Consider the following 13,488-nt stretch of genomic DNA (forward strand, 5'->3'; position numbering starts at 1 on the left):
TACATAATGTGTGCTACTTTATTTCAAAAGTAAACACCCGGAGAGTTGGTTACATAACCATGTAATAACTATGAACTGTTGACAAAAGGAATATAATTTTTCCTCACAACGGAACCATGGCTACGGCTTCATATATGAGAAGATGTCATCTCTGCAGGAGAGCTAAATTACTTCCTTTACTATAATAATTTCACCACTTCACTCTTTAATAAAATAAAATTGTATTGTGTCATTCAATTTAGACGCATCCTTGTTCAAACCAATTATATTAATGAATTAATTAATGATATTATGTCAAACTAAATCACCGTTTATAAAAGGAAAATGATAGGGAAGTGTTTATGATGTTTAGCATTCTAAATCTCACAATGTTCGCTTTGATACTCCAAGACATTTTCTGCATCCCGAAAACATAGCCATTTCAAATTCCAAAGATAGCAGCCATAGATATTCCTCAGCTTTTGGTAGCATTGTATCTGCAAAGCCACAGGACAAAATAATAAGCGTTTATAAGTGCCCCATACAGACCTGATGGTCCCTCCACACACTTTTCGTTGACACTATGGAGGTGCACCTTCTGTGCACAGGCTCATAATGCATTATTGAACATGCATGCAGAGACAGTAGCACTTCTGACACTAGTGCGTTTCCTTTTCTGGCATCAGGATCTGCTGAGGGTGGCCAGAAGTTCCTCTTTGCTCATCTGATAGCGGCTCTTCTTCCACATGTCCCTGAGCTCCTGCAGGATGGTGCCAATCTCTTTACCCGAGGTAATGCCCATCTTGCGTAGGTCATGCCCATTCACTGGGAAGCGGGGGATGGACCACCTTCTCAGCTCATCTAAAAGTTTCTTTTCTCCCTGATACTTCAGAAGCTCCAGTACTTTACTCTGCGAGTCTGGCTCTCGAGACTGCAATGAAAAAAAAAAAAGAAGGTATTTCTATAAATATATTCATTATATATTTATATGTAAGGGATAATACATGGCTAGCTGCGCATTAAATGATTTTGTGGAGGCAAAGAACCGCCTGAAGCAAAGCTTAAAGCTGCTATTGATGTTTGAAGCTCAATATTTGACTGGAAGGGTAAAATTGATTGTTTTTCCATCAATTACAGCTCATTAGATCTAGCATTCTGCCCACTTTGAATCAGACACAGAGGTAAAGTAGTGCATAAGATTACATTTATTTGAATGAATTACAGCATTTATTTGAATTAATTATCAAAAGAGGAAGTTGTGTACATGCGTCTGTTCAGTGTCTCTATCTCTATTAACAACGAAGCTGTGAGTTTAACTACTTCAGAATAGCGATGTAAGTTCCTAGCGATTCAGTAGCCACAGGGCAGCGTTGATAAGTGCTCCTGAATGTTTCTGTGTGCGCAGCGTGATCTCCACTCTCTCTGTGCGAGTGATGTTCTGTATGTGTGTGTGCGCAGCATGATCTCCACTCTCTGTGTGCGAGTGACGTTTTATTACACACCTTCCAGCTGAATAGAGTATTCAGACAGACCACGGTATAAAATTATATAATATTAAATTAGTTATTTTTTATATATATTACACTACCGTTCAAAAGTTTGGGGTCAGTAAGATTTTTTATTTAATTTTTAATGTTTTTAAAAGAAGTATCTTCTGCTCACCAAGGCTGCATTTATTTGATAAAAAAAAACAATTAACAAAAAGTAATATTGTGAAATATGACAATTTAAAATGACTGTTTTCTATTTTAATATATTTTAAACTGTATTTATTCCTGTGATCAAAGCTGAATTTTCAGCATCATTACTCCAGTCTTCAGTGTCACATGATCCTTCAGAAATCATTCTAATTATGATGATTTGATGTACAATTTTTTTTTCAAAATTCTTTGACGAACAGAAAGTTCAAAAGAACAGCATTTATTTAAAATAGAATATTTTCTAACATTATAAATGTCTTTACTGTAACTTTTGATCAGTTTAACTCATCCTTGATGAATAAAAAGTACTGATTTATTTAATTTCTTGCCCCCCAAAATAAAATTAAAATTCTTACTGACCCCAAACTTTTACGTTACTGTTTAATGTTACAAAAGCTTTAGATTCAGATAAATGCTGTTCTTTTGAACTTTCTATTCATCATAGCATCATGAAATAAAAATGTAAATAACTGTTTTCAACATTGATAATAATCATAAATGTTTCTTGAGCATCAAATAATCATATTAGAATGATTTCTGAAGGATCATGTGACACTGAAGACTGGAGTAAAGATGCTGAAAATTCAGCTTTGATCACAGGAATAAATTAGACTTTACTGTATATTCACATAGAAAACAGCTGTTTTAAATTGGAATAATATTTAACAATATTACTGTTTTTGTTTGTATTTTTAATCAAATAAATGCAGCCTTGGTGAGCAGAAGATACTTATTTTAAAAACATTTAAAAAATGACCCCAAACTTTTGAATGGTAGTGTATATGTTTTTTTTTTTTTTGATAAGTAAAAAATATAATGTGGAAATAAAGATGAGGGGGAAAAAAGCGTTGTTATTGTTAACTAAAACTATTAAAAATACTTAAAATAAATACATTTATATAAAATAAAATAAAAATATTAAATGAAAAACAAACAAAAATTAGAAATGTTGCCTTGGCAACTGACAAAAAAAAAAAATCATTAAAATTACTAAAACAAACTGAAGACTGAAAACTAAATAGAAATAATATTTTTTAAAAAAGACTAAATTACTAAAAATTAAAAGCTAATTAAAAATATTAATGAATAATATAATAGTTTAACAAAACAACGAATGTATAAAAAAAATCAGAAATGAAATATGTAAGTAAAACTGTAGTACGCAGAATATGAGTCACTGGGCCTTTGAAAAAAATCCATATAATTTTTTAGAATGAGTCTTAATGATTATGGCAATTAAGTGTGTCTTCCTACTGTTTGATTGACACATACATTTTTTTTAATGTAAAAATGCTTTAAATGAATTAAATCAATGTACAACAACAGATTTTTGTTGTAGTAAACATTAGAGAGGGAGTGTACATACATCAATTATGAAATCTGTGTACGGTTTCATGCTGTCGTGTTGATCCTGTCCCTTAACGAGATCTCGTCTGTGTTTGACCAGGAAGAGGCCCAGGGTTTTCTCTTCTCTGGACAGCTTCAGTCGCAGATCCAGTTTCTCCACATCCTCCTGGCTTCGGAACAGAGCAGCCAGGATAGTCATGGGTTTAGGAGAGCTGTCCTGAGCCCTCTGCCAGATTTGCTTCATCTCTCCAACATTGCCATCTGCTGGAAGACCTGCAGGGAAACACACAGTAAGTCAGAATATTTGCAATTTTTTTTTTTTTAAATGTGTATATATTAAGTCCAACCCATTAAATCTATTGTATTTTGTAAATATATTTTATTTTTATTTTGATGGCAGCTAGACACTAGACTAGACTTGGGACAGAGGCAAAATAAAAGTGGAAAGCTTATAGAAAATCCAAACAATGTGTGCTGCGGTCAGATGAATCCACGTTTCAGCTTGTTTTGGGGAAAAATGGACATTGAGTTCTCAGTGCCAAAGATGAAAGGAACCATTCAGACTTTCATCGGCAGGTACAAAAGCAAACATCTGGGGATGCATCAGTGCAAACGGCATGGGTGACTTGCATGTGTGTGAAGGTACCACTGACGTGGAGGCATATATTGGGATTGTGCAGAGACATTTAATGGCATCAAGATGACATCTTTCCTGGGAAGCAAGACATTGCAAGGCCTCATTCAGCATGTGCTACAACAGAGTGGTTTCTAGACACTCTACACCGTAGAAGGTAGGGCTGGGTATTGACACAAATTTCACAATTCGATTCGATTTTGATTCACAAGCTTGCAATTCGATTCAATTTCGATTCCGATTCGATTCGATTCAATTCAATTCAATATTGATTATTTTGGATATCAGGTACAATACATGGCAAATTTCAAATCTCTTAACTGAAGCACTTCATTAGCCTACTATAATATTGAAGGTAAAAATGTACTGATTTGTATACAAACACTTAAATTACACTTATTTATTTGCTAGATTTATTCAAACATGCATTAAATATTGAAGAACATTAAAAATTATAATGAATATGTAATATGGAGCATATATTTAGCAAAATGCTCCTCTCTAGAGTTAATTTTTCTAGCTGACTAACGAGTTTATGGTCACTGGATATGGTTTTTCTGAGGTAAATGTGACGGTACATGACAATGTTTAGGCTACAAGCCGTTTTAATGACATCTTTCAACGGTTGAAACACTGATTGAGCGATTCCATGTCACATGATACGGATTTTGATAAGTTGTACTCTATCTTTTAACACACTTTCAGATGCTCATTCATGTTTATTTCGCGCGGTATCTGGTATTATTAAGGCGGAAGAGAAGATCATGTGCTGCTGCTGCTCTTGAGCTGAGCCAGAGCGATCTCACGCCACAGCGCCAAAACGGTATTTATGTTTTTGAATTTCGTAAGAAAATGGACGTAATTTGAAATCTGAGACTTTGTTTCATATCAATAGTAACAAAGCACAAAGATTATTGAGATTTATTGGATGGGATGCGCGTTACAATGTTCCATTCATTCATCAAGGATTCGTTCATCATTCATCAGGATGACGAATCGATTCTTGGGATTTAAGAATCGATATCGGTTCAAAAAAAACAAAAAAAACTAATAATATTTTTTTTTTTACCCAGCCCTAGTAGAAGGGTTGTGCTCGACTGCCTGCAGTCCAGATCTGTCTCTTATTGAAAATGTATGGCCCATCATGAAAAGGAGAATAATGACCATGGGCTGTTGAGCAGCTGTCTTGTAACAGGTGAGATTGGGCAAAAAAATCCACTTGCAAAACTGCAACAATTAGTATCCTCAACTCCAAACTATTAAAAAGTATAAATAAAAGGAAAGGTGATTTGACAGTTGTGACAACTTTTATTGGAGTGTTCTGCTGCCATCAAAATCAAAATTATTATACTGATTATATTAACAAAATAAAAATAAAGTTGAAAAAGAACTAACAAGTCACAGATTTTAAATTTGATTGCATTTTACTAAATTTCCCAACTTTTCTAGATTTGGGATAGATAGATAGATAGATAGATAGATAGATAGATAGATAGATAATGCTTCTTTTTTTTTTAAAGAAGAGTGGTAGGTCATTAATCGTCACTTTCTACGTTTAGAGCAGGGGTCTCCAACCTTTTTTCATTTGAGAGCTACTTTTTAAAAATGAAAGTGGCCGAGAGCTACTCATGTAATGCAATACTTAAATAATGTCTCATAACTCTCATATTAACAACTATGCTAACTGTTTTAGACCTAAAAGAGTTATTGTAGGCCTATATATGTCACCCTTAATTGTCAGAGATAAAAAAAAAAGACAATTATACTGTAAAAACACATAATTATTGTTGATTTTATAGTGCATCATAACTAGAGATGAAATGGTATGAAAATGTAATTTCATGATTATAGTGACCAAAATGATCATAGTTATCACAGAATCCTGTTCAAAAAGTACTAATACTACACAAAATCAATTCACCTAAGTTTTATGTCGAAAACCAGCAAATAACAAATAAACTTAGCATCAATATGCACTTTTTGTTTACATAAACATTAAAATAATAACATTAAAAATGATGGCCAAATTTGAAAGGAGTGTCTTGCAACATATTATCTAACATGTACAAGTTCAAATAAAGTTTTGACAAAAAAGTTTTTATAAAAAGATAAACCTCGCATATTTCAGCCTTTAAATCATTTTTATAAAAAGAATGAGTCAAAAAAGATAAATTACTGACATTTACAATGCACATTAGCTTATCTTTTATTATTAATAGTAAAATTCGGTCCGATTTTCCCGTGGCGTCTGTCGTTGCTATGCAACCATGCACTGCGCTCTCCACAACGACAAAGAAGTTTTAATAGCTAATGGATTTCCACCATCAAAAAACGCTTGCTGTAGCTCTGCTACTAGATTCATTTACGGAGAAGAAAAAAAACACCCGTAGTTTGGGTGCACCCCCATCCTTCATGTTGACTCGCTGCGCCTGGAAAAAATGAGCGCGTCGCTTCAATTATTTGAAATAACGAACTTGAGCGCGCAAAAGACGCGATATGTGAACGGCCCTTGGCGAGCTACCTCCAATCAGGCCACGAGCTACTGGTAGCCCGCGAGCGACGTGTTGTAGACCCCTTGTTTAGAGTGTTCAGCCACAATTCCTAACAAATATCTCCATTTCTCAGTTTCTCACCTGTGTACTGGGCTAGGCCTGACTCATAGACAAGCTCCAGCAGGTGACCAGCATGGTTTCCAACCAGCATCTTCTTCAGCTCCACCCAGATCCTCTCACCTGAGATAACAGCCAATCCTTTGCCATTCTCTTTTATTGCCTCCAGAGTCTCAGGTTCATGTTGCCCAGGCTCAGCTGCCACTCGCCCATAGAATCTACAGAGCAAAGACCGAAGATTTAAAGATAAACTCTATCATAATTTATTCACCTTCATATCATTCCAAACATGCATTTCGTTCTTGCTACTTTCGGTCAAAAAATACTGTAATAGTGCATAATTACCTGAAATATCTCAAAATTCGAAGGTAGTCCTCTTGGATCCGTAGTGAGGCACTGCCGACAAACCTTACTTTCCTGTTCTTGAGGTCCTCATATCCTTTGAAATAATCATATAGAGTCCCATCCAGCCCTGTAAAAACACAATAAATGTTAATGATTCCAAAATCCTGTGAAAGTCAACATCAAATTAATGAGAAATCCATTCATTTAATCGCAAGGCTCATTCAGGTGAAATGTCTCATTAGGAAGGCCTTCTGTTTTACCAAGAAACATGGAGTTGATGGTGAGATCTCTGCGCTCTGCATCCTTCTGCCAGTCAGTGGTAAACTCCACCTCTGCGTGCCGCCCATCCGTCTGCACGTCCACTCGCAAAGTGGTCACTTCAAAGTTCTCGTTATGAAGCTATATAATGTATAAAGTGGCATGTTTCAGTTTGTAGTCATAATTTTGACATTATGTGGAAAATTCTCACAAACCAGAATAGATCACCTAAACCCACTGCAAAAGTATAATAACTGTATAAGAGGTTCAACAAAACGTAAAATGTTTGAGGAATATATTTATACAAAATTCTTCACCTTACCCTGGCAGTAATGGTCCCATGTTTCTCTCCTTTATTGTTTATCATCCTGACTCCTGCTGTCTGGAACATGCTCTTCATTTCCTCTGGAGTGGCTGTGGTGGCAAAATCTACATCTTCGGGCCGGTTTCCTGACAGAAGGTCCCGCACCGCCCCTCCTGCAATCCTCAGCTCAAACTGGTTCTTTTCAAATATTTCTATATATCGTAATAAATACAATGTTTTTAGTTTTTTTTAGTTTTTACATGTTCCTTGGTAGTACAAAAGTAAACAGCATTGAACATGAAAATGGTAACCATTCAAAAGTTTTGACATGTGACCCCAGACTGAATGTACCTTATAACATGCAAAATAGTTTTGTTTTGGTGACTTTATCATTCTAAAATGTGAAAATACTATTAAGAGTATTATTTAAATAGTAAATAGTACTATTTAATACTATTAGAAAATGAGTAGGAGTGTCCAAACTTCTCGCTAGTACTGTATATCAAAGTGAGAATGGTAAAGTGGGGATATCATCACTGTACCACCACTGCAGTTATAAAAAAGAAAAGAAAGAAAGGGTGATGATGGCGTAAGATAAAGTGAGCTTACCAGCAAGGCCAACCAGCCCGTCGGTAAATAGAGACTCGAACTCTTTAGTTTTCAGTTGCATTGTGATCAATGATCTGTGACTCCACGTGAGATGAACTCGGTTGATAAACCTGGGGCTAAGAAATAATTTAGCCCACATCGGTGAACCTAAAGACAACAAAGTCAGTTACTAAAAGGAGCGATAAATCTATCAAACGTAACATAAAATACTTAATATTTATTCACCTGAGGAAAACAACAGATGCTATTTTAGCATATCGGTAGTTTTACTTCCACCGCAGGCAGCCATGGCTGATATTCCGAAGGGGGCGTGGCCTAACCCTACACAACATTTCCGGGATATAAACGTCATGACACTACCAACCAATGAAAATGGTTTATTTGCTTTTTTTTCATTCTAGTATTATAAAACCTTTTTACATCTCTTGGCAGAAAACGCCTTTGAATGTTTTCATTAAATTATGTTTATTCATGTTTATCAGTCAAGTCCCAGGTTCACCACAATTTTTTTTGTTTGTTTACCTTAACTTTGTATTGAGCATATTAGGGGACACATCAAAGATCACTTAAGAGAACAAGTTAAGACACTTGAATTGAAGCAATGGCACTAAAATAGGTATATTTGCAAACAAGATCAGGGATAGTCTACTAAAAAATAAACATCTAAAGCAATTTGGAAAAAAAAAGCTGTCACCATAAGGAGATTATCAGGAGGTAACCCTTGTGAAACCATTTTCTTTTCATCAATAGAACAGTATTAGCGGCTTTTTTGTTGAACGATGAACAGAGACTTTAAAATTAAATCAATACACCACAAATTGTTATCTTGCGCTCGCTCACTCGTGGTTTCTCGGTTTATTACGAAACTAAAGATTCCTGGTTCAGCTGAATCATTCAGACTTAGTTCAAATTCTTCATTTAAAAGATCCGACTCAAGAGAATCGTTCGTTCGCGAATTGAACAGGTTACTAGTTAATTAAATCAGGCAGTAAATAACCGTAAACTGTATGCGATGAGCATGACAATAAAAATCAATGTCTGATGATTGCATTAAGTCCTAAATTCAAACCTGATGGATGGTTTGTTGACATTTGAAGTAACCGCCCATTTAAAGCCAAAGCGCATCGCGAGAGTGAGGAAGTGCATAAGCTGTGAGCAGCTGCCAGTGTATCCGGTTATTCGGTTTTAATGGCTAAAGTGGAGATCGCCCCTTTGAGAGGCTGGGATGATTTCTATCCAGGGTCGGAGCGCTTCGCCAAACCAGACACGCGAGATCTGGCAAAATGGAACAACAGAGTGGTCAGCAACCTCCTCTATTATCAAACAAACTACCTGGTGGTGGCAGTCATTGTATTCATGCTTGTAGGGTAAGTCCAGTTGCTTAATTTGATCATGCATTCACAATATGGTATTTAACTCTAAACAGACATTTTTTTAACTATTAGACTATAACTATTTCAAGCATTTAATTCTAACATGTCGTGGACACAAATCAACACAAATATCGCATTACAGAAAGTATCGCGAGAAGTAATACCCACCGTTAAAACTGTAAATTCAGCTTTAAATGAGCATACATGCATGTAACTCATGTTCTGATAAACTTGACTTTAAATGCTTTTTAAAAATGGTAGCCTGCTATGATAATACCGATTTTTTTTTTTTTGGATATGTAACGTTACCATCTTGGAGATAACATATGCTACATGAAATTTGCAATCTTTCAGCCCCTTGATATTATAGTTTGAAACCACCGTTATACCTTGGTACACTACTGTACTTTCTTAAAGGAAATGTCATGTTGTGCTGAAAAAAAAAAAGCTACGTTAAACTTTAAAAAGTTTTTTTTTTTCTGTCCAAATTAGAACATGAAGTCATTTCTTCCTAAATATAGGTCGTGGATTGTTACTGATATGTGGGCAGCTGTGTTTGTAAGATGAATGCCAGTGTAATGTCTGGGAGATTATGGTTTGGCTCTAATATTATAGCTAGTTGCTAAGACTGAACAATATTTAAGGTGTTATCACATGACACTGACCATGAGCTAAGGGCAGTATTTAACAATGTAGGCTAGATGCTCATTTCACAGTCATAAAGTGGATGTCTATTTTCATGTTTTAAAGTTCAGTTTATTATTTAACTGACGAGTTTATTCGTTGTTTTATTTATTTTCAGATCAACATGAAAATGCCTCCTTTTGTCAGCAATATTTTGTGTTTACACTTTATAGCCATTAGGTGTCACCATTGACACATGCTTGTATTCTCACAAAGCTAGAAGGCAGGACAAATTCAATTGAGCTTTTTGTGAGAACCAAGGGAATTTTAAATGTGTAGGCCTACAATGCTTATTTTAAAGAAGACATTGAAGCATTAGTTGAAAAAGTCACTGAACTGAAAATAACACAACTGAACACCACAATTTTGGCCTCAATAACGTCCTGTCACCGTTCAATCCTCTGTCCACAGGTTGATGAACCCCGTGAGCATGGTCACAGGTGCAGTAGTGGTCACTTCTGTCTTCATTGGCTCTGTGTGGGCAGGGGAGAACAAGGCAATCATTAAAAATTTCAAGAAGGAGAACCCTACCTTGTTTGTTTTCCTGGTGATGGTCGTGAGCTACTTCCTTATGTCGCTCTTCGGTGGAGTTATGGTATTCCTGCTTGGAATCAAACTCCCACTTCTGTGTAAGTTTCTTAAGAAAGGTATCATTGCCATAGATCTATTGTTAGCGAAAATGAAAGGAGAAAAAAAATTCTAAGAAATTAGATGGTATGCATTAGGCATTCCTAAGTCTTGAAAAGAAAAAAATTCATAACATAGCAGTTTATTAAAAACTATGGCATTTAAAAGTTTTTGACATGCTACCTTGCATCTGGAGGTTTAAAGTGCTCTGTCATTCTTCGTTTCAGTGATTTTTGCACATGCATCGCTTCGCCTACGGAACATGAAAAACAAACTGGAGAATAAGATGGAGAGCGCTGGACTCAAGAAATCACCCATGGGAATCATACTTGAAGCACTGGGTCAACAAGAAGAGAACCTCAGTAAAATTCAAGACATTCTGGAGAGCAAACTGAAGGATGATCTCAGTCGATAGTGCCTCACCAATGCATGAAGGAATGCTTTCAGCTGGTACAATTTGTGAAATCCTCTCCGTTTCTTCCAACATGCATAATTGGCAAAAAGAAAATGTTTTTTTTTTGTGTGTGTGTGTTTTTCTGTAAAGGGATGAACAAATTGTATTAAAAAGAGTGTTTTATGATGTTTTTGTTCATGTCAAATGTAAGGGGGTGCAATTCAACTTGTTTTACAAAGGTTCTTTGTTCTTTTTTTTCTTTTCTTTCTGTAACCTGTTGGGTAATAAGTGCTTATTGAAAGTGTTAGTATTTTTTCTTTCAAAATACATTCATTCTTACATTAAGAAAATTCGAAGTATTACAAAACAAGATGTCATCAGGTTTATAAGATCTAATATCTCCAATTTTCCTGCAGTGTGATAATGATAACTGGAATTATATGAATAAAAGATTGCATGGTCTGGACTAAAATTAATGGTGAATGTAATGTGTTAGGCTATAATGAGCTATAAATAATAATTTGTTGTTGATGTGAACTTTATTGAACATTGATGTCTTTTAATATATTACTGTTGCAGATGTGTTGTAAAAGCAATGAGCAGTTTGAGTTCTGCATTACAATGATTTTACCATAGGAAATGGGCTTTTAGACACTCCGTTTTTGTGTGTGTGTGTGTGTTTTTTTTTTGTATCATAGCTAAGAACGTCCCTTACACTTGAAATATTACTGTAATGCACAGCCTTTCATGGCTCATTGTTTTGTTGTCACCTATAAGGTAAAATGAGTCATAGTTGAATTTAATGTGAAGCTATCCTCCAAAATCTATGCAAAAAGGGTTAATGAAGTCATATTTTGGTACCATCATGTGTTTTATTTTAAATAAAGTTTGATTTACACTGAAATCAGATGAATTGCTGTGGTTTGTTTGTTTGTTTTAATGCCATGCTAGCTTCTGGCTATTTTCATTTAAAAATGGTAAACTATATCAGGTTTTTAAAATAAATTTTTCTAAAATTATATTTGGTTTGTAAATGATGTAAAAAAAAAAAAAAAAAAAAAAGCCTTCCAAAGTGTTAACTGAATAAAAAAGGTTTCTCACTGTATGAAACCCAGCACAATCTAATAAAACATGCTTCAGGGATAAGGACAATAATAAAAAAATTTAATAAAAAAAAAGAACATGTTGGTGAATCTTCTCCTAATAACTTGCTTCCTAAACTTGTGTCATCCTGAAATGGCCTATATTTAGCAAAAGGTATAAACAATCTTGTCAAATCGATTTAAAAATGATGAAAACTTTCCCAATATTTGGAAAAGGATGTGGTTAAAGATCAGTGGTTAATCATCAGTTGTATTGTTTATGTTGTGCTGGTTTCTGAAATGCACTTTTCACGATCAGCCATAATAAATAGTGAAAATAGTGGGGTTACAGTGATGAAACTGGCAGAGGTGGACAGTAACAAAGTGCGAGTACTGTACTTAAGTACACTTTTTGAGTATCTGTACTTGAGTATTATTTTTTCTGGAAACTTTTTACTTTAACTTCACAACATTTGAAAGACAAATCGCAAGCTTAGAATTATAAGGTTCTATCTCCACTTTTGGTCGAAATTGAGTTTTTGACATAATCTGATCCATTAGGTGTTTATTAATGCCTGTGTGGTGTTATTTTTGTAAAAAAAAAAAAATTGTTAGTAGTTATTAATAAAATAGATTATACTACATAACAGTTTTGCCAGCTGGGATGTAAAACCTTTGATGCTCAATATCTCAGAACTACCCTAAACGGAGATAGAACCTTATAATTCTAAGCTCACGAAATATCATACTTTTTATTCCACTACATTTCTGTCAAGGTCCTTGAGTAGAAAGTAGTAACGTCAGTCATGGGTTGCATTTTGATTGGAAATGAAAGTCGGCTTTACATCAGAACCCGACGTCCTATTGACATCAGAACCCGACGTCCTATTGACATCAGAACCCGACGCTGTATTGACGTCAGAACCCGATGTCCTATTGACATCAGAACCCGACGTCCTATTGACATCAGAACCCGACGCTGTATTGACGTCAGAACCCGATGTCCTATTGACATCAGAACCCGACGCTGTATTGACGTCAGAACCCAATGTCGGATTCACGTCAGAACCCGACGTCGGATTGACATCAGAACCCAATGTCGGATTGACATCAGAACCCGACGTCGGATTGACATCAGAACCCATGTCCTATTGACATCAGAACCCGACGCTGTATTGACGTCAGAACCCGACGCCGGTTTGACGTTTGTTGGCAATGAAAGTCGGGTTGACGTCAAACCGATTTTCATTTTCAACAATGATACAACGTCTGTCCAACGTTGGAGATTAACGTCAATCTGACGTTGGATTCTGACATTTGGACTGACATTGGATTCTGATTTTCATTTTCAACGCTGGGTTTAGTCTTCTAAATGCGATTTTGGTCATTGTTTTGGTGCACACTAACTTAAAGATAACAGTAAGGCTAACATATTCATACTAAAAGCCAAAAAACTTTAAATAGGGCACTATTTGAGGGAACCACTGCGGACGTTATTGAGTGCACTTATTCAATCTCCCATTCAATCCCACTACTGGAACTG

General features: G+C 35.4%; 2 protein-coding genes across 3 annotated transcripts; one reads left to right on the plus strand and one right to left on the minus strand.

The window, feature by feature from the left end:
• trnt1 (tRNA nucleotidyl transferase, CCA-adding, 1) lies at positions 1-8,106 on the minus strand. Its single transcript, XM_084425420.1, has 8 exons — positions 8,011-8,106; positions 7,786-7,932; positions 7,195-7,388; positions 6,875-7,013; positions 6,615-6,741; positions 6,294-6,487; positions 3,046-3,299; positions 1-910 (listed from the first exon to the last, which is right to left on the minus strand). The coding sequence occupies exons 2-8, from the start codon at positions 7,922-7,924 to the stop codon at positions 662-664; spliced, it is 1,296 nt and encodes a 431-aa protein (XP_084281546.1). The 5' UTR covers positions 7,925-7,932; positions 8,011-8,106; the 3' UTR covers positions 1-661.
• Positions 8,107-8,726: 620 nt separating this feature from the next.
• arl6ip5a (ADP-ribosylation factor-like 6 interacting protein 5a) lies at positions 8,727-11,772 on the plus strand. 2 transcript variants are annotated; one of them, XM_084425421.1, is made up of 3 exons: positions 8,727-9,152; positions 10,254-10,471; positions 10,697-11,772. In XM_084425421.1, the coding sequence occupies exons 1-3, from the start codon at positions 8,974-8,976 to the stop codon at positions 10,882-10,884; spliced, it is 585 nt and encodes a 194-aa protein (XP_084281547.1). In that variant the 5' UTR covers positions 8,727-8,973; the 3' UTR covers positions 10,885-11,772. The 2 variants fall into 2 exon arrangements, with proteins under 2 accessions (XP_084281547.1, XP_084281548.1); XM_084425422.1 differs by having other exon boundaries at positions 8,901-9,084.
• The last annotated feature ends 1,716 nt before the right edge of the window (positions 11,773-13,488 follow it).

Source organism: Rutilus rutilus (genome assembly GCF_951802725.1).
Source record: "Rutilus rutilus genome assembly, chromosome: 12".
In the NCBI taxonomy this organism is placed as follows: domain Eukaryota; kingdom Metazoa; phylum Chordata; class Actinopteri; order Cypriniformes; family Leuciscidae; genus Rutilus; species Rutilus rutilus.